Source organism: Colius striatus, chromosome 5, assembly GCF_028858725.1.
Source record: "Colius striatus isolate bColStr4 chromosome 5, bColStr4.1.hap1, whole genome shotgun sequence".
NCBI classification, from domain to species: domain Eukaryota; kingdom Metazoa; phylum Chordata; class Aves; order Coliiformes; family Coliidae; genus Colius; species Colius striatus.
The window spans coordinates 15,234,069-15,253,299 of record NC_084763.1 but is presented as its reverse complement, the minus strand read 5'-3'; the positions used below and the strand labels follow the sequence as shown (position 1 = coordinate 15,253,299).

General features: G+C 37.2%; 1 protein-coding gene across 2 annotated transcripts in view; it reads left to right on the top strand.

The window, feature by feature from the left end:
* CNOT10 (CCR4-NOT transcription complex subunit 10) overlaps window positions 1-19,231 on the top strand; it is a 33,439-nt gene that overhangs the window by 8,832 nt on the left and 5,376 nt on the right. For both annotated transcript variants that reach the window (XM_061996733.1, XM_061996732.1), the window contains 12 exons: window positions 274-435; window positions 936-1,086; window positions 2,029-2,174; window positions 3,019-3,105; window positions 3,619-3,702; window positions 4,688-4,805; window positions 6,477-6,626; window positions 7,598-7,800; window positions 10,691-10,812; window positions 11,429-11,605; window positions 14,232-14,312; window positions 18,906-19,019. In XM_061996733.1, coding sequence (XP_061852717.1) covers window positions 274-435; window positions 936-1,086; window positions 2,029-2,174; window positions 3,019-3,105; window positions 3,619-3,702; window positions 4,688-4,805; window positions 6,477-6,626; window positions 7,598-7,800; window positions 10,691-10,812; window positions 11,429-11,605; window positions 14,232-14,312; window positions 18,906-19,019 — 1,595 coding nt within the window. The remainder of the gene's footprint in view (window positions 1-273; window positions 436-935; window positions 1,087-2,028; window positions 2,175-3,018; window positions 3,106-3,618; window positions 3,703-4,687; window positions 4,806-6,476; window positions 6,627-7,597; window positions 7,801-10,690; window positions 10,813-11,428; window positions 11,606-14,231; window positions 14,313-18,905; window positions 19,020-19,231) is intronic.

The window sequence follows — 19,231 nt, the reverse complement described above, 5'->3', positions numbered from 1 at the left end:
TAATAATAGTTGACTACTCCATTTGTCCTTCCTCCACAACCTTCTTTTTGAAGTTTGGGTATAATCTCAACTTTTTGACTTCTCATACATATTAATATGCATAAATAATGCAGTATGTGTGTAGACCTTTAGTTTGCTTCACTTGCTGTTGATACAGGCAATACTGTTCTGCTGTCTAAGTTTACAGAGTATACTTTCATTAAAACTCAGTAGCCTACTAGTTTAAATTTTGTATCTTCTAATGAGTTTTTCTGGTATGTGTACAATTTCCAGGCTGGAAACTATGATACTTGTTTACAACACCTGAATACCCTTCAGGACATAAACAAAGATGACTACAAAATAACTTTGAATACTGCTGTTGCAGAGTTCTGTAAAAGTAACCAGACTACAACAGACAATTTGAGACAGACCCTTAACCAGCTGAAGAACCAGGTAATGCAAACGTACGGACATGGTACTTGATTTTGAGTACTATTAATGGTGAGATCTTCCAGTGAAATAGGAATAAAAGTTCTGCCCTTTGTCCTCTAGGTTTAATAAAGGAATAAGAAAGTAACAGTACTTTTAAATCTCTGAGTCTGTTTAGGACACTTTTTATGGTTATGCTTTTAGTTGTTGTTGAAATTAATCTGAAGCTGAAACAGTTCAGAGTTTAAAACCTGCTATGCTCTTCTAATAGAAAGTTCCTTAACCTGAAATAACTTGTGAAGTAATAAAGTGAACATGTTACTTGACTACTCAATGGATAGCTTTCAGTTTCCTTCTAACTTTTTTCTGGATTTATGTGAAGCAACATTAAAATTTATTAGCTTATGACTTACTGACCTATCTTTTGACAAATAATACCCTTGGATTTTATTTATTTTTTAATATTTGACACTTTCAATATCATTTTCTTTAAAGTTTAAAGAAACGAGTGGGGTTGCTTTCAGGTTCACTCTGTTGTTGAAGAAATGGATGGTTTAGATGATGTTGAAAATAGTATGCTGTACTACAATCAAGCTGTTATTTTGTATCATCTGCGTCAGTATACTGAAGCTATATCTGTTGGGGAGAAGCTGTACCAGTTTATAGAACCTTTTGGTATGTATACAGAAGGAAGAGTTTTGTTCATGCAATAATGACAAAGATGGTTTGACCTTTCTCACTGTCGGGACAAGTGATTTGTAATTTGCCTAATATGATTCTAAAAAAGGGGGTAGGCTTCAGAATGAAGATTATATTTTACTTGTATGAAGGACAACACTTGAATTTGAGGGAAGGGATATGAAACTGAAATGTATTTTGACAACTTTAAAAGATATTTATGTACAAGACAACTAAAGTATTTTAAATGTAGTATTTTGAGTCATCATACAACTTCATGAGTAGTGTGTATTTGTCAGGGCACACACATTTAAAAATACCTGCATTAGTTCATGGAGGATTCTATATACTCATATCTGAATGTGAAGTCTCCAGCCTTTGTGAGATATGTCAGCCTTTGTAGTGAAATTGCCATATTTGGATAATCCTTGTTGAATTTAGAGATGACAAAACTGAAGGATGTATGTGCATGTGTGTCAGTAAATTATGTAAATCTTTCAATGTTTCTCCTTCAATTCCTTCCAATTTTCAGTATACCTGTTTGGGACTTTGTGCAGTCAGCCAAGCAGAGATGTGTTTAAATGGAATCCTTTTGAGTTCTATGGAATTGTCCCTATGCATATGGCTCCATCTGCCTATTTAGATGCTGGATCTTTGGTGCTGATCTACTTAAACCAATTCTGAAAATCTGTAGACATGGAATACATGCTAAGCTGTCTTTAAGCTTGTATGCTGATGTTAGTTGCATTATTTTACCCCTTTTCAGTGTATGTACTTATCTGCATTGAGTAGGTGTCTGCATTTTTTTTTTATGGGATATTTTGATTTTTCTCATGATGTTGCATAGATACACTTTGAAGTAACTTTTCTTCTTTAGTTATGTTTAGAAGGATTGGTATTGGAGCTGTAAAATCACTTTTACTTATTTGCTTTATACAGAAGAGAAGTTTGCCCAGGCTGTTTGCTTCTTGCTTGTAGATTTATACTTGCTAACTTACCAAGCTGAGAAAGCCTTGCATCTGCTTGCTGTTCTGGAAAAAATGATTTCACAGGGCAACAATAACAGCAAGAATGGAAAAAGTGAGGTAAGTTTACAATAGTATGAAAGCCACTAAGTCTCTCCCAAAAGTATACTTTAACTCAATCCAAAATTACTCTTTTAAAATATTTTAGCTTATAAAACTATGTTAGATCATCCATAACTTTGGACAGTGAGTTATGCATGTTAGTAACTGAGTTGTGTAGAGCAGCTGTTTATTCCCTCTCTTTCACCTTTTTCTCTTACTCTTTGGGAGCTAAGTGTATCTTAAGTCAGAGATTTACACTGGAAAGACAGTTGTCTTCCCTGTTAAATATACATGGTTTTCCTTGTTTGTCTTAGGTTCTCATATGGTCATAATCCAAGTTTGAAAGGGATGTTGGTGTCAGAGAGGAATTGCAGTTGTGTACCATAGTATGGAAAATCTCTTCTATATAGTATCTGAAAATATGAGGTGTACTTTCAAATTAAATGTTTTGTCTGTGTCCTTTGGAAAAATTAGTAAAATGTATAGTCGCTTGGAAGTGAAAAGTGTTTTCCCATTGAAGGAATGTCACACTTAAGAGAAAACGTTTTCTCTTAAGTATTAAGTATATAATAATTTCACTGAGGAAGATATTAGACTGATTCTAGAACGTGCCTGTCATCCTTCTGAGTAAGACAATTCTTGAAATACCTCAACTGCAGAGCAGCATAGCATAACATTCATGATAGTATAAAATTCTACTTTTCTTAAGCTGTTGTGGTTGGTTGTGGGTTTTGATTGTTAAGCCTGAGTTAGAGTATTTGGTGTAATATATAAGTGATAATGATAAAAATAGCTTATGAACTAATCTGTAAACTGAACTTAAAAGGTGACTAATAGTAATACTTTTTTGTTTGTTTGACAGTCAGGTAATAATACAAATAAAGATTCATCGAATCAAAAAGCTGAAAGTGGAGCTTTAATAGAAGTTGCTAAATCTAAGATACATCAGGTAAGTGTCTGCACATTATTAATCCCATCCCATTTCAGTTCCTACAGCTTATCATAATATTCATTAACTGCAATTAACTGCGCTGACTTAGATTGTTGGAGGTCTAACAGATATAAAGTCAGAGGTTTTATTTCACTTTACTGTTCCATGTAAAAATATATGAAGAAAAAAATGCTTCTCTATCAGCATTCATTTATTGGTGTTTTCAGTTTAGTAGGTAAATGTCTGAGGTGAAGAGGTTAGATTATTTTAAATGCTACTATTGCATTTGAATATAGAGTTGCGGTTGACTGCTGAACAAATGTGCATCAGCTTACTGTAAATATGAAGCCTGTACATTTACTGTTGAAAGTCTAAATAGAGTTTCTTTTTTAGGAAAGCTTTTGAACAGCTTTTTACTGCCTATTTTTAAGATGTATATAAACTGTTCCTTAGTAAACCTCTAGCTACTGTTAATCTTGCAAACCTGCACACATTAATGTTTTTTATTTAACAAATTGATTTTTTAAACAGTATAAGGTAAGAGCCTACATCCAGATGAAGTCACTAAAAGCGTGCAAAAGGGAGATCAAGTCTGTTATGAATACAGCTGGGAATGTAAGTCATCTTAGTACTATTATTTTTCTAATCTAGATCTGTTCTCTGCTTTGAAACTGAATGTGCTAACTTTCTTTACAACGGCAGGTCTAATTGAGGGGTGGATGTCTCAGATAGAGCACTATGTAGTCACAAGGGTTTGTAATCTCTTTTCTGCCAGTGTAATTAATGTAGACTTTTCTGATTTGTGCTTTCTGTTGCTCAGAAAAAATGCACTTTATTGTTAATGATACCAAGATAACTCTCTATTACACGTTCAGTTTGCTTTATAATGTAAGCAGCACAAACCAAATTTTAGTTTACTATAAATGCTACAGGTATTACAAACTTGTGATGTCATTGACGTTTTAAACCAGTTCATAAAATACTAATTCTGGGATACACATTTTTGGGGATTTATATTTTTATTTTTGTTGAAATGTTTTGGAAGCTTACCTCTAGCTAGAAAGCAGTTTCTCTTTTTTATATAGCAGTTCTCAACTCAGAATTGCATCCATCATCCCAGATAAATTCTACGTTAACTGAGGAGCAGGAAATGGGAGGAGAGCACTTCCCTTTTGTTGCCAGCCTCAACAGCTGCTGGTTTGACAGAAATCGTCTGGATCATGAGGTCTCTGTTGGCAGACCAGGAAGATCACAGCCCAGGAGGAAGTTGTTGAACTCTGCAGGGAGGGAAGCATGGGGAGGAGTGTACTAGAAGACAGGCTGGAGAAAGATCCTTTTAAACAAAAAGGAAGTCCTCTGCACTTAGCCCTTGCCGTGACAAAGTTCTCTGGAATAATGTTGGGTTTTAGAGCAGTGACAGAGTATGCGTAGTTTTGTAGTTCAGAGGTGAGTGTTACTCGTGCTCAACAAAGAATTGCTGCTTTTTGAAAGTATTAGGCCAAAGGTTATGTATTTTTTTTTTAAATGACAGCAGGGATTTAACATTAGCAATAGAAATTGTAAACCAAGAGATAATTAACTATTGTTTTCTCCTTCACAGTCAGCTCCTTCTCTCTTTCTTAAGAGCAATTTTGAATATTTAAGGGGCAATTATCGTAAAGCAGTCAAACTTTTAAACAGTGCAAACATTGCTGAACACCCAGGCTTCATGAAAACAGGTAAAATGGAAAACCTTCATCCTGCAAGTACTTAAATGTGTAGTAGAATAGGACTACTTGATATTCATTTTAAGCATATTAATGATTACTTTAAGGACTTAGACCCTGAATGTCGATTATATGCTGGATATGTTTTCATCTTTCTTTTTGGACTCCTTCATGTAACACTCTGGTTTTCACTGAATGTTTTCCTAAACAACCCAGCAGTTGCCTATGACAGTGGATTTATGAAGCTGTGAATGTACTGTTTTGTAAGGCTCATATTTGGGCCTCTAAATCAAAAGGAAACAAAACGCAACGTACCAGACCTAGAAATGAGATTTCAGGTTGTACTCAGAGGAGACTATAGCAGTTGTAATGAGGATTGTGGAGGAAATACAAATATTTGAAGTGTAAAGGTTCAACTTCTGTTGTATGCCATTGGAGTTTTATATCTAGAAAGTATATATGTGTAGATATGCACAGAAATATAACAGCACATAAAATATGTATAATTTTTATATATAAAAGTTATTTATGTACTCTAAATATACATGCTCTGTATATATACACTCACGGTATACTGTTATTTAAATTTATTCAGATTTTAGTTGAATTTAAAGCATCAGTTGAAAAATATAGAAAGCTGTGTCTTGTCAGTGGAGTTAGGATTTTTAAACCTACTGAATTTCTCTAGTCCTTGTTCAATGCTGTGTTTTGTGATGCTAGTCTTAATTTCTTGTGCTGTAAGATCTCCTTATCTAGTAGATACTGCTGCAGGTTTTTTAAACCTCTGTATTTACAGAGAAGTTTCATAGAAAACATTAGAAATATTTGCCATAGTGCCTATTCTGGCATATTTTGACACTTCTTTTAGAATTTACTGTAACTTATCTTTCTGACAGTTTTTATATTTAAAGTTTTCTTTTATAACTTAAAATTTTATGGATGAGTTTACTTTTGTATGGCTTTTTTTGCACAGTAGAATGGTTACTTAATAACCTTCCTAGGTTACAATTAAAATTATGTCTTGTTATTTTGTTAATGGCTTGTTTCTTTGCTGTTTGGATTTTTAGGGTGGGTGGGTTTTTTCACTTTTATCAATGGTAACTCTGTAAAGCTTCAGTTACCAGCAGATAAGTTCAAAAGTTAGTTTTCTGTCCTTTATTATTTAGAAGGAACTTCTTATCATATTACCTGAACATGATATATTTAGAGTGCATTTCCTACTTGTATGGTTAGGTTAACATATTTGTTTATTTTATAAACATTAGGCAGATAAAATCATTCCAGAATTCCATTTTACAAGAGCCATCTATTGGAAAACTCCAAGCGCTTACATGCAAAATTCTATGAAAACCTCCTGGTGCACTTACTTCAACTTGCAATCCATCAAATTGGCTTTAGACCTGGTTCTCCTAGAATATGGTGCAAAAGTCTTGAAATCTGTGGCTGCTAATATGTAGGTTATTTCAGGTCAGCTGTCCTGAGAACGAGAATGGTATACAGAAATGTAGGTTATTAAAATGCTTGTAAGGCAGGGTTGTAACTCTGTAATACATTAGCATCTTGCTGAAGAATGTGTTTGATATGCTACTGTGATGTTCTGACCCATGAGAGAATGGTGGGAGCATCTTATGGGCTCAGTGACATTTTTCAGCTTACAAAAATGGTCTTTTGCTGTTCTCTCAGGTGAATGCTTGAGGTGTATGTTCTGGAACAATCTTGGCTGCATCCACTTTGCAATGGGAAAGCACAATTTAGGAATTTTTTACTTTAAAAAAGCCTTGCAAGAAAATGATAATGCCTGTGCCCAGCTAGGAACAGGCAGCTCAGATCCAGGTAAGACTTTTAAGAGGTGAAAACAGATGATGGAAAAGGAGTGGATGAGTAGGGAAAATACAGAAGTTTTCAATAATTATCAGCAAAATTCCTCTTCAGTCTCCTTGCAGAGGACAAGATAAGGAGGACAGGAATTTTGCTTATAACTTGGTTTCAGAGTATAGTTGCTACTGCCAGAAAAAGGTGATGATGGAATATGGGATTTTGTTGCTGTTTACTTTGTGCCATGGGGGTGGGGGAATTTATTCTCTCTCGTTTATGTTCTTTGACCATCCATTGGGGACATATGACAGTGTTTCTGTGACCTATTATGCATCACTGAAGTGTTAGAGTCCTGCTGGCAGTAGGTAGAATTAACATTTGGAAGGTGGTGTATTTCTCAAACTTTCTTACTGAACAATGCTCAGATCAGTAGGAGAAATGGTCATTAGGATTTTTAAAAAAATTATTATTATACTTTTTGTTTCTTTTATGGTTAGTTTTATGCATCTACTTTTGTTTATTAGTATATAAAAGACAAGAAAATAACATTATAAGTTTTTTGCTTAGAGGGCTTTTTCTCTTCCAAGTAAGCAATGTCATGATGAAGAGAGAATTTTTTCATTCTTGTTTTCTTTAAAATCTAGTTCCTGTCATGCATTTTGTTGTTTTTCCTATTCCTTCTCTAGCCCTGTACCTAAGTGCAGTCTAAGGTACCAGCATGAAGACAGAAAATGGTTTAGGCTTGTTAAGAGCAAAGTAGGCTTTGTTTGGTCTTTGGGTTTTTTGCTTTTTTTAGAATACAGTTAATTTCTCTCTGGTATCAGCTTTCATGTGAAGGAATGTATTTACAGAGGTAAACTAGTGAATTTCTGTGAGGTTTTTTTTTTTGTAGTTTTTGTGTGTTACCTACAACTTCCCTCTTCTTCCCAGTATTACATTTTTTGCTCTCCTGAGCTGCACATCTAACACAATGTGGTCTTTTTCTGCAGGTAAAAAATTTTCAGGAAGACCTATGTGTACACTACTGACTAACAAACGGTACGAGTTGCTCTACAATTGTGGCATTCAGCTCTTGCATATTGGGAGGCCCTTAGCTGCCTTTGAATGCTTGATTGAGGCAGTCCAGGTTTATCACTCAAACCCTCGCCTTTGGCTGCGAATAGCAGAGTGCTGCATCGCTGCCAATAAAGGGGTAAGTAGATTTGCAAATTCCTCATTTTCATTGTAGTTATGAAATACACATGGTCACTGAAAGGAAGAAGGAATACATTGAGTTGAACTTTGCATTTTAAAGGCCTAAAGTATGTCCAGATTAATTATTTTTGTGTAGAGTGTGTTTACGTGTTTAATCTGAAGCTGAAACAAGTGCAGGAAAACCAGCATAGAAATAGTGTTTTGAGACTCAGGGTTTCATTGATGTTGTGAAGATCAGAAAAAATTGAGAAGGCTGTTTGAAAGGTTGGCATCAGATGAAACAAAAGCACATAAGTGGCTATTAGAGCTACTTCTCTATGAAGACACAAGTTTTTTTTGCTGGAGAGACTGGTTAGGCATGAATTTGTTTTGGCAATTTATCATCACACTCCTTTGTAATTCCAGCTCAATTTGAATGAGTACTCCTGCACTGGCATGAAGCATATTAGGTTTCTTCAAGTCATCTAATGGGTAACCTCACTTTGTCCTGAAGTAATATTAGAAAAAGCCCACAAATATGTTATTTGGAAAGAATTCTCTAACAAAGCATCACTTTATAACAGGAAGCAATGTGTTTCTTCTCTAGTGAATGCTCTCCACTTAAAATGTAGATAATAACATGAATAGTTTGATTTACTATTTATGAATATTTTATAATGCTTCAACTTTCCACACTTATTTCATATTGATTACAAAGTATTGTGGGTTTTGTGTATACATGAAAGCCATATAAAATAAAACAACAATGAAACAACCTCACAAGTAATTCAGTCTTTTTTGTGTGACTGGAATAATGAAACTTGCTCACAATCTTTTCTCTGTACTTCCATGGATTTCTCTTTCTGGATTGCAGAAATAACAAGTTGAATTTGGAGTCAGTGAGCATTTGTATTACCAAGGAAGGAAAATATTTGTGGCTGTACTTGGTGGTTTGATATTCAATTTGAGGCTTGATGCGCAAAAATAACTTCAATAACTTTTGTTGCTGATGATACTTTGAGGTGGAAGGGTTATTTTTCTCTTTTGTGAGTTTTTTTAACCTTTATTTTTTTTACTGAGACATCTTGGATTTTTATGTTTAGATTCTAGGAATTGCATAATCACTTCTGAAATCATAAGGTTCTACCTTAAATTTTAGCTGGAGTAGTAGAGGAAACATACATTTGTCCAGTAGAAATCTTTAATGTTGCTATGCTTTTGACAGACAGTAAGGTTAGGGGTTTTCTTTGATATTTTAATTAGTGTGGTTATTAGATGAGACTGTGAAGTAATCTTGTGTAAAAACAAGATACAGCACTATATTGCTAGTACTAGAACTTTATTGGAAGATGCAAAGACTGTTATAGAGGACTACCGAAAATATTTGGTTAAAGCTTCCTTCCTGTGATGTTTTTAATTCATTATGTACACTTTTCTTGATGTAAAAGTGATATAAACTCCTTAAACTTCATTTTTATTTCTGTTTACTGTAAGTCTGCTATCCAAATTCAGATGTGGCTTCATTTTATAGGACCAAACTGGGTTAAGATAAGAGGATGTGCTCCAATTTCCACTGAAATCTTTGCATGTGATCTTTATCTTGTTTTCGGCTTGTTGATCCATGTCTGTTTAGGCAAAGTCTGCATGTTAAAGTGCAAAGGGATGGGGACAGGGTCATTCATTCTTAGACTGAAAAACTTCACCAAAACAGTATGTCTGTGAAATTGAGACACTTGATTCCCTGTGAAAGTATAATTTATCCCTCTTGTGTGGGTGTGTTGATGTAACCTGGAATTGCGTGATCCCGTGCAGTTATTTCACTTTGTGCACGGAATGGGTGGAATTAATTGAACAAATGGCTATATTCACTCTATTTCCCCCCCAGCTCTGAATTCTCTCTGTTTTCCCTGTCTGGGTGGCCTCTGTGCCTTTATGTACCACACACTATCCAAATCCTTCCAAATGAAAAATTTCCCTTTCTTCCCCTGGGAATTTCAGTGGTGCCCATTATTTTAGCCTCTCTGTTTCAGAATGTTTTAGATAGATACTTACAGCTTTGTAGGAGAGATTTGCTGACTTTGTGCCAGGTATTTTGGAGTACTTAGTTTTATAAAGTATAGTGATTTTCTTCAAACTCTTTTTGCAGTTTTCTATGTTGTCCTACTGGTTACATGTGATAGTGTTGTGGTTTAACCCCAGATGGCAACTCAGCCTCACACAGCCACTCACTCACTCCCCCATAGTAGCTACTGTGAAGAAAATTAGCTAATTTTCAAAAATGAAAATCCCAGCCCAAACCAGCACATTCCAGTAAATACTGTGTAGAGATAATGCTTAAGACTGACAGTTAGTGTGCTTTAAATTCATTTGACCCCCAGAAGATCTGCGTACTCAAAAATCTGCTAAGTAGTTTATTTAACATCACTTTGCATATGTTGTTGTTTGGTTTCGTGCTCCCCATGGAATGGTTTTGGAGCAGCTTTTTCAGAGAGCATTTTGAATGTTATCTAAGCAGGGAGAGATGATGGTGAGTGTTACAGTTCTGAGTATTATTTGGCTGAGGATATGGTTTCTTTTTAGATATCCTAGCAATTCTTTTAATACCACTTGGTTTATTGTTCTTTTGCTTTCAAAACAGTGGAGAAAATAGGTCAGTAGGCTATCAGACAAGCTGTCAGAACTAATCTGTGGTTACTCTCTGTGCAGTAAAATCCCTCTGTAACACAAAGACGATAGAAGGTGCCCAATCCTTCGTAGTATTTAAGATTTAAAACTGTACCCGTATAAGCTATTAATTCTTACATTTTAGCAGGATTCAAAGCCTTCTTCCAGCTTTCACTTATTTTGTCAAACTTTCATTCAACAACTGTGACACTTTAGTCACTTTTTTCTTTCTTTTTCCCTTTTAGACATCAGAACAAGAGACTAAAGGCCTTCCAAGCAAAAAGGGAATTGTGCAATCTATAGTAGGTCAAGGCTACCACCGTAAGATAGTACTGGCATCCCAGTCAATACAGAATATTGTTTATAAGTAAGTATGTTTTCCATCAGCTAATTATTTTGGTATCGTAGCTTTGTTAAAGATACACATCTGTTTACTGAGAGCTTTAAAAGATGTCATGGTAAAACTGTCATTTTGGAATTATGAATGTAGTGAAATGCTGAAATACTTGGGGAGTCCTACTTAAACATCATTTCGATGCCTTCTTTGTGACGGCCAGCAGAGGGCTGAACTGTGGATCCAGTGTAACCAAGAAGGGCATGAGAGCTTAAAAGTGATTTCTGAAATGTGTATAGCGAGTTAGCTACATCTGTCCTCCTTTTCCTCACTTAAAAATGTGTTTTATCAGTAGTTCACTTTAGGAAAGTGCAGGAAGAATCTAGTTGCTCTACTGTAAAGCTTTAGGAAGTGAAGTCAAGAAAAACAGAAGGATTTATTGTAATTACAGAATTGAATCTCTTTGCTTCATTTAGGCATTATTTTATACTTCTCATATATAAGAAATTAAATGTGATCAATTAAAACATGGAGTTAACTTTTTAGGACAAAGTTTTCTCTGTATTCTAGATCTTTCTGGAGCTCTGCTTTTATTTTTTCTTGTGTAGCTGGGTTGCTGCTCACTGGCTAACTTCTGTGTCTCTTTAAGCGATGGGCAGTCCTCGGCAATACCTGTAGCCAGTATGGAATTTGCAGCAATTTGTCTAAGAAATGCCTTGCTGCTACTGCCAGAAGATCAGCAGGAGCCAAAGCAGGAAAATGGATCTAAAACTAGTAATCAGCTGGGAGGAAACACAGAAAACAGTGAAAGCAGCGAAGCGTGCAGGTAAACAGAATTGCACATAAACCTTTCTTGTTCTCCAAAGTAACTCTGAGCTGACAGTCTGTGTCTGCTGCCTGTCCTGTTTCGCCAGCAGGAAAAAGTATCATATTTTTAAATTCTCTTAGCAGTGTTGAGATATCCAAGGAAATTATTTGTCTGCTCATTGCTGGTATACTAATTTAAAGATAAAATACTAAGTTGATGCCTACCATTCCTAACAACTTGAATAAATTAGACAATGAATTCTTTGGGCTTTTTTCAACTGGCCATCTTTTTTCATCTGCTGCAAATGTTATGTTTTCCCACACCCTCCTGCCGTGCATATTGGTATTTCTCTAATTGTAAATGAAGTTTCACGTTACAGTGATTTTGTGTGTGTGTGTGCACATGCATGGTGTGCTTAGTTCAATATATAAATGTCTAACAACTCAGTTGTAAAAATTTCCACATGACATTCATCAGCCCTAGTGTGTTTTGTTGTGTTTGTTTTAAAGTAGAAGTAGGAAACCAGATTTAGAAGATAAATAGGAAAGCAGCATGGAGCTATTGCTTCACAAATTGCACTTTGCAAAAAAAAGAGTTCAAGAAAAATATTTTTCTGAAGCTTTAAGGAGAAAAAAAGTAACTTGTAGACAATGTATGTCAAGTGTTAAATAACAGGAAGGTGATTTAATTTTTTGCATTGATCCTGATACATTTTTGAACTTTGTTTGGAAGAGTAACTTTGTTGGCTGTAGCCTGTACATTCATTAATGACTATTTTGAGAAGGTAAGAATTACAGTAACTAGTCTGGAAAAAGTGGCTGTATTAAAACACAATGTTTTCATCAGACCCCAGTACAGATTAATTTTAAGACAAGATCCCTTTGTCACATGGCAGGATCTACTGCACATATGCAGCATTGTGTAGAAGCAAGATGCATCCTCATATATTCTGAGGTTGCCTGAAGACAGGGCCAGGAGTCTGTGGCTGTTACTAATATGACAGTATTTGAAGGCTGTAACTTTTTTTTTTTCCAATGACAATTTTTCCTGTCCAGTAACCAAATCCTTCATAAAAGTCTGGGTTTTTTTTTCATTTTTGGTTTTTTGTTTTCTTTTTTTCTTTTTGCTTACCAAGGTTGGAGGTTGTGAAATTCACTTCCCCTGCTAAGCTGTATGCAGCTCATTGAGATGAAGCTTCTCTGGTCTAAATGAGACCTCAATATTAAGTTTATGGGGCCCACTAAGGAGAAGTGATGAAAACAAAATAGTGGCTCTTACTCAGACATGACTTCCTTTTTGTTTTGAGTTTTTTTTTTTGGAGAGGTGGGGTACAGTTTGTTTTTGTTGGAGTGAGGAAAGGAAAATATGCCCTGTGTGGGAAGATCCTTTACTACATTGTGCTTTCAAAACCAGATGCTTCTTCAGCTTTAAAGAAAAAAAAATAAAATTAAAAAGACTACCTCATCTCCCAGTGGTCATTGCCAATTTGAAAATATCCAGCAACAAAGCAGGCTGTTCTTGACTTTGTGTGTCACGTTCTGAAAGATTCTCTAAGGATTTGTTCCTTCTGACAAGGGACCCTCTGTGAGGGAACAGCACAATGTATAAGGCATTTGAAGAAAATCACACTAATTGAACGGGATGGTTTTGAAGCAAATCACACTAATTGAGCAGGCTGACTCTGAGGCAGATTCTTCCCTTATTTACAAGAAAACAGTGAATACTTTCAGTGGTTAGATGTATTTTTGTTAATCACATTTTTTACAAAGACACAAAGTATGTACATTACAACCAATATTGAGTACAGGTTTCCTTGGAGTCTGTTGCTATCAGTTTTGAAAGTCTTAAGTCCAAGTTATCTTACCTCTTTGTAATAAACAGATATGAAACTACATCAGTGGAAAAGTTCTTCTTAAACGGTCTCAGTTTCAATTCGGTTTGTTTTGGTTTGTTTTTAAATCTGTTTCTAAACCTTAGAGTGTGTTTCTGCCAGGGCGCAGCTGTTAGCTTTTCTTCAGTTCTCATTCCAGAAGGAGGCTCTTTCAGAGTATCAGAGAGCAAAGTTGTGTACTTTTTCAATAGAGCAAATACTTGTTCCTCAAAAAAGCCAAGTGTCATTTGAACAAACTGGGATTTAACATTTTTCTAAAGACATTTTGAAATAATAATAAACATTAAGAGCAGCTAGAAGTCTAAAGGAAGCTGTAGCACTTAGTGGGTTATCTGTTTAGAATATTTATGTAGATAGCTTTTGAGATACCTAGGCAGAGAACTACTCCACTGCTTTTCTTACAGGTTAAAGGAGGAGAGGCTACAAATGAAGCAACTTCTGCATCTCTCCAGTTTAAAGTTCTTGTCCTACACTGAACTTCTAAAATAGCTCAAGGCTCTAGAGAATAGTGTGGGTTGTTTGGTCTGCCAGTCAAGTACTCCTCTTCTTCCTTCTCAAATAGAATGGTTAAGATAAGAGCATGTGTCTCAATTTCTGCGTGGCTTTATTTCCCTGTTTGTTTGTTAAGGCTCTAGAACTTCTGCTGTCCTTTCAAGTGAAGTGAATAAATCTCAATGCTTATGCTGAGATTTTTTTTTTAAAAATAATTATTTACAGCCAATTCTTACAATTAACACACTGTTTTTATTCTAGCAATAAAAGTCATGAAGGGGACAAATTCATTGCAGCTCCACCTTCTTCTCCGTTGAAGAAACAGGAATTGGAAAATTTAAGGCAAGTAAATAATATAAAGGGTTCACCACTAAATGAGGCCCCACTTAAACTGTGCTATGATTCTGGAGTCATCCTTAGCTTTTTATCTTTTAGGCACTTGCAGTGTTGAATTGTAGTTGTTAACCTAAGGATGCCTCTATTCAAATATACGTGCTTCCTTTTTTGTGGGCTTTTGGTCTGAACAAATAGAAACCATCCAGAATTTCAGTTCATGTGAGAGATCTGTCCTTTTGCTCCACTCTTACAGGCTTGGCATTATATATTAGACAAAACTGGGGAAAAAAATTCAAATCTCAAAAATGACAAAGCTAAAAAGCTGACAGTGGCTGTTGTGATTGGTGGAAGGGGTGCAAATTACTGTGTGGTATCTTTAGCAATAAAAGATTACCTTTAGTGGTACTACTTTCAACCCCTTTAGTGATGAAAGTAGTTAAAGCAACTATGCTGCTTTCAAATGAGAACACTGTTCCTTTTGGCAGGAGTAAATCCATAGTTTGCATCAAATACAAAGAAAAGATGCCTCTGTCTAGGCATTTGGCTTCCTCACCTTGGAAGAACGTATATAAAATCTGACTAGAATTTTTCATGTTCTCAAAGATCCTTAAACTACTTGCTCAGAAGTCTGAGTGCTCTCCAAACAGAATAACTCTCATGTGTCTAAATAAGTATCATGTTATCTGGAACCTCTTTATTCCCCAGCAAGGTTGTCATTTGCCGACAATGGTAATTATTTCAGGTGGCTGCCAGCCTGTTGAAAATCTCTCTTGCACCTGTTTAGAAAAAAGAAATCTGTTTCAAGTTTCCAATATAGATAAAGTATAAAGTAATTTCCCACTCAGACTCTTGGGTAAATGCCCTGTTCCAGCCTAACTCCAGGTAACCTTTGTTTTGTAATGACCATCTTAACCTTTAACTTTGCTCCACTATGTGTAGCAAATCTACTTGTGTTTTGTGAGGAGACATTACTGAGACCTTGATTACTTATTCTGAAGTGTTACAAGAGTGTGTGAATCGAAATAGAAAGCACCGGGTTAAAAGAAGTGATGCTGGTTGGTTGTGAGGTTTTTTTTTCCTCCTGGGTGTTGAAAATTTGGTTGCCATGTGTCAAAATTACATGGTGTCACATTATGGGTGGTTGGTGGGTTTTTTTTAATACCTAGTCTTTTCTTTCACTATCAGCTGTTACTATCTATCGATGAAACCTGACAATGTGTCAGGAAATCCTCATCGGTTTAGCAATAATTACACTCCTTCTGCTAAAGAGCATCATATAAGGAAAGGAAAAACATTGATTTCTTCTGCAATACTTGCTTTGGTGGTTGAATGCAGAGGACTAGACATCCCTCAAGAGTGAATCTGCTAAAACTGTTTCTAGATTTTTATACAGTTGCACATCCTAATAATAGTTTAAAATAACTGGCTTAGTGGTTCATAAAAACTAGTTCACAATAAAATAGTTCTTAAAAACTCAAAACACCATCTAGAGAAGGCAAATGCATCGTATGTGGTGTTTGGTACTTGTGCTCAAATATGTTGAGCAGGCTATTCTTGTAATAAGCAGTACTTCAGCTGCAAGGTTTTAAAAGCAGAAGTCAGAGGACACCAAATATTGTGTAAGAATTTATACATAGGAAGTAGAAACCTCAAATTTTTCTTCAGAGTTGCTTCTGAAGCATTCTGCATCTTGCTGCTTCTCGTCCCCTGAGAAGCCGATTCTCCTGCTCAGCCTGTGGTATGTTCCACCGTGCCAGAGTGACCCAACACTGTTAGGATACAGCAAAAGAGTTCTGGTAGACCACAGTGCTCCATTTGGAAAATGTTGTGGATTTTACTGTGAAAGATGAGATGGGTTGCACCAGACCTTGCTGTAGCCTTTTTCTCCCTAGATTGAACAAATTTCTGTGAAAATATTGATTTCCCCTTCCCCTAGAGATAAGGGGATAGTTTGATTGGCTGCTTTGTCCTGAATACATTTGAACTGCAAGCCCTTGCTGTAAGCCATGTGATCCAATTTTACTTTTTTAATTTTCTTTTCTTTTGGCTCTGCCATTGGCCCTCTCTAGTCCTTCATTATGCTTTGTTTATTGTATTTACCTACATTGTTTTGAAGCTTGCCTATCCTAGTGTTTCCAGGAGCATCACTGACATTATAACAGGTAATATTGTAGGACCACCATTGCCCATCAATATACTTTATCTCTTCTCCACATCTACCCAGTTTTGTCTCATTTATCCACTTAAAGGTTGCAGTGATCTGTTTGGCCCTGTCACAGTATTTGAAACTTACAAGGATTCTCACCTGTAGCTGTTTCACTGTCTTCACCCTTGCTTTGTGTAATTCAATCCCATTCCCCTTGGCTGGTGATGAATTGCCATATTCAGTAAGCACTATCTGCATTCTGTATTTCTCAGTAGTTGGGATTCCTTTGGCTGCATTGAAATGTAAAGAGTAGATGGTTTCTATCCCCTATTGCACAGTTTGCTATTTGAAATTGTTTCAGACGAGTAGTGTTCTCTAAATGGTTTAGAAGTGAGTCTTGAAGAACTGGATTTCTTCTGGCTCACCCTTTGCCTGAGAAATAAGCCAAGTCAGCGATGGAGTTCAGGTTCTGTAACCTTGCAATTGGTGTGGGCTGACAAATCCTGTTGCCTAGACCTACACAAGAGGCTATTTGACATAATCTGGCAGTTAAAAAAAAGAAAGCAGCATTTTTCTTTGTCCTAGTGCAGAGGCAGTTTTATTTAGGGCACGCGGAGGCTCGGTGATGCTGGAAGTCTGCCGTGCTCAAAGGCGACCTGTGGAGTTTTGTCAGAGTCCTGACTGGGGTGAAAAACTAGTTTGTCTTTTCCCTTGTGGTGCAATTCTTCTGCTCCGGTTAGCTGTCAGGTCTCCTGAGCATTTGATTTTAGCCCACTCAATAATGGATCCAAGTGCACGAGAATGGTACTGCAGGGAAGAAAACAGGAGTATTTTCCTTCTCCTTAAGATGGCTGGTGCTAAAAAGTCTTGCCAGTTCTTGCACGGCTTAAACAGCACAGGGTCCTTAGAGCAGAGGAGTCGGTTTCAGTGTCTCTGGATTTACCTATTGTGTGGTCAGTGTGCCATGTGTTTTGAATTTACACTTTCAGAAATAAAAAATAGGCTTTAAAAAGGTCGTGGGAAACAGAAGGTACCTAAAGGGCAGTGACAACCAACTCTGCAGGCCTTGACTTGTGTCTGTGGGTGTTTGGCTGGTGACGCTTGGCATCACTGCTGGTTTACAAGCTGTGCGTCCTCAAGGCAGAGACAAAAAGAGGCTAGTTGGAAGCAGGCTGTTACTGCAGAGATTCCAGTACCCTGTTCCCTCCCCCCTCCCCAGTCACAGCCTTTCAGAAATATTTTAGGTTTGGGACTTCAGCTGGGGAAGCTTTCCCTTCCCTCCCTCGAGCTTTTGTATGTGTTCAGATTTGATGTGACATCTGGGCACGGTGAAGAGGAAGCGGGGGGTAGGGAGAAACACTGGAGAGGTTTCTTATCCTGCTAGCACATAATTAAGGAGCATGCCTTCTGGGAAGGGGGAAGAAAGGCACCCCAGGTCCTGCCACGAATTACATGACTTACTGCTGGACCAAAAGTGGGCTTGACAGTTGCCAGAAGGTCGGCCCACCTGCTGTCGGCAGGACCCGAGGCTCTCCCGCCACTGCTCCCAGGGCGAGGGCCTGCTGAGGGCCCACTCCTCCTCCCCAGAGGAGGACAGAGCCCGTGCTCCCAGCAAGGCAGCGCAGGCAGAGTCTCCTGCACAGAGTTCACAGCAGCACTGAGCCTTGCGAAGAGGAAAATGTCCCCATGTTATGTTTGGGGAGGGAGAGAGTTATTAGAAAGTATGAAGCTCGGCCTAATGATGACACCCTGAGGTGGGGTTGTTGTTTGAAGATGGAAAATAGGGTACAGAAAATGGAGTAGTTCAGATTTCATTCCAGGAACTGTCAGAGATTTTGTGGGTTTGTGAAGATAAAGTCTGTGATAGCAACAAAATGTCACACATCAGCCAGAGCCTTGGCAGTGGGTTGTGGCTCTCAGTTGAAGACAAAACTGGAAATGGCACCCTCTCCAGTGTTTATTGTCTCCCTGTGTGCAAACATTGTGTGCGATATGACAGTGAAACATGATACAACTTAGTTGATTGCTACCGTGTGTCTGTAGATTATACCTTTATAGCAACCTGTAAAAGTGCTACCCTTTGCTTAGCAGGAGGGGTGGGCAGGGAAGCACAAGTGAGTCCTAAGTGAAATAGACAAAAAGAGGGTGAGGAAGTGCCCATGAGAAATGACACGTGCTGAGACCTATCTTTTTAAAAATCTGTTATTTGTGGTCAAAATGGCAAAATCTTCCAGATGACACCATGGTGGTCCTTGTACAACACAATGTATGTATCTCCTAATTCAGAGACTGTGACTGAGGCCATAGATAATGAAACATCACAGCTGGATGCAAAGAGTTTTGCAAAGTTGAAAGCTTTTGACTTCTTTCTTCAACAGTTTAACAGCTGCATTTGGAATCAGAGTTCTCCATTTAACAAATTGTTTTTCCCCCTGTTTTCTTTTCCCCCCCAGGTGCTCAATACTTGCCTGTAGCGCTTACGTGGCTCTCGCTTTGGGGGATAACCTGATGGCTCTGAATCATGCAGATAAACTTCTTCAGCAACCAAAGCTGTCAGGGTCTCTTAAGTAAGTCTGATGTGGTCATTTCTTCACTCTCAGCCCTTGCCTTTCACTGGAGAGTTCTGAGTCTGAGCTTCTAATGTCTGTAGCTGCTTGCCAGTTCTGTAGCTGATGCAGAGAATTGCTTGGCCCGCTCCTGTTCTTACTGAAGACCTGAGTAAATGTTCATTGACACGTGGGAACATGAGTCCCCTCGTTTGTGTATGAATTCCATGTCA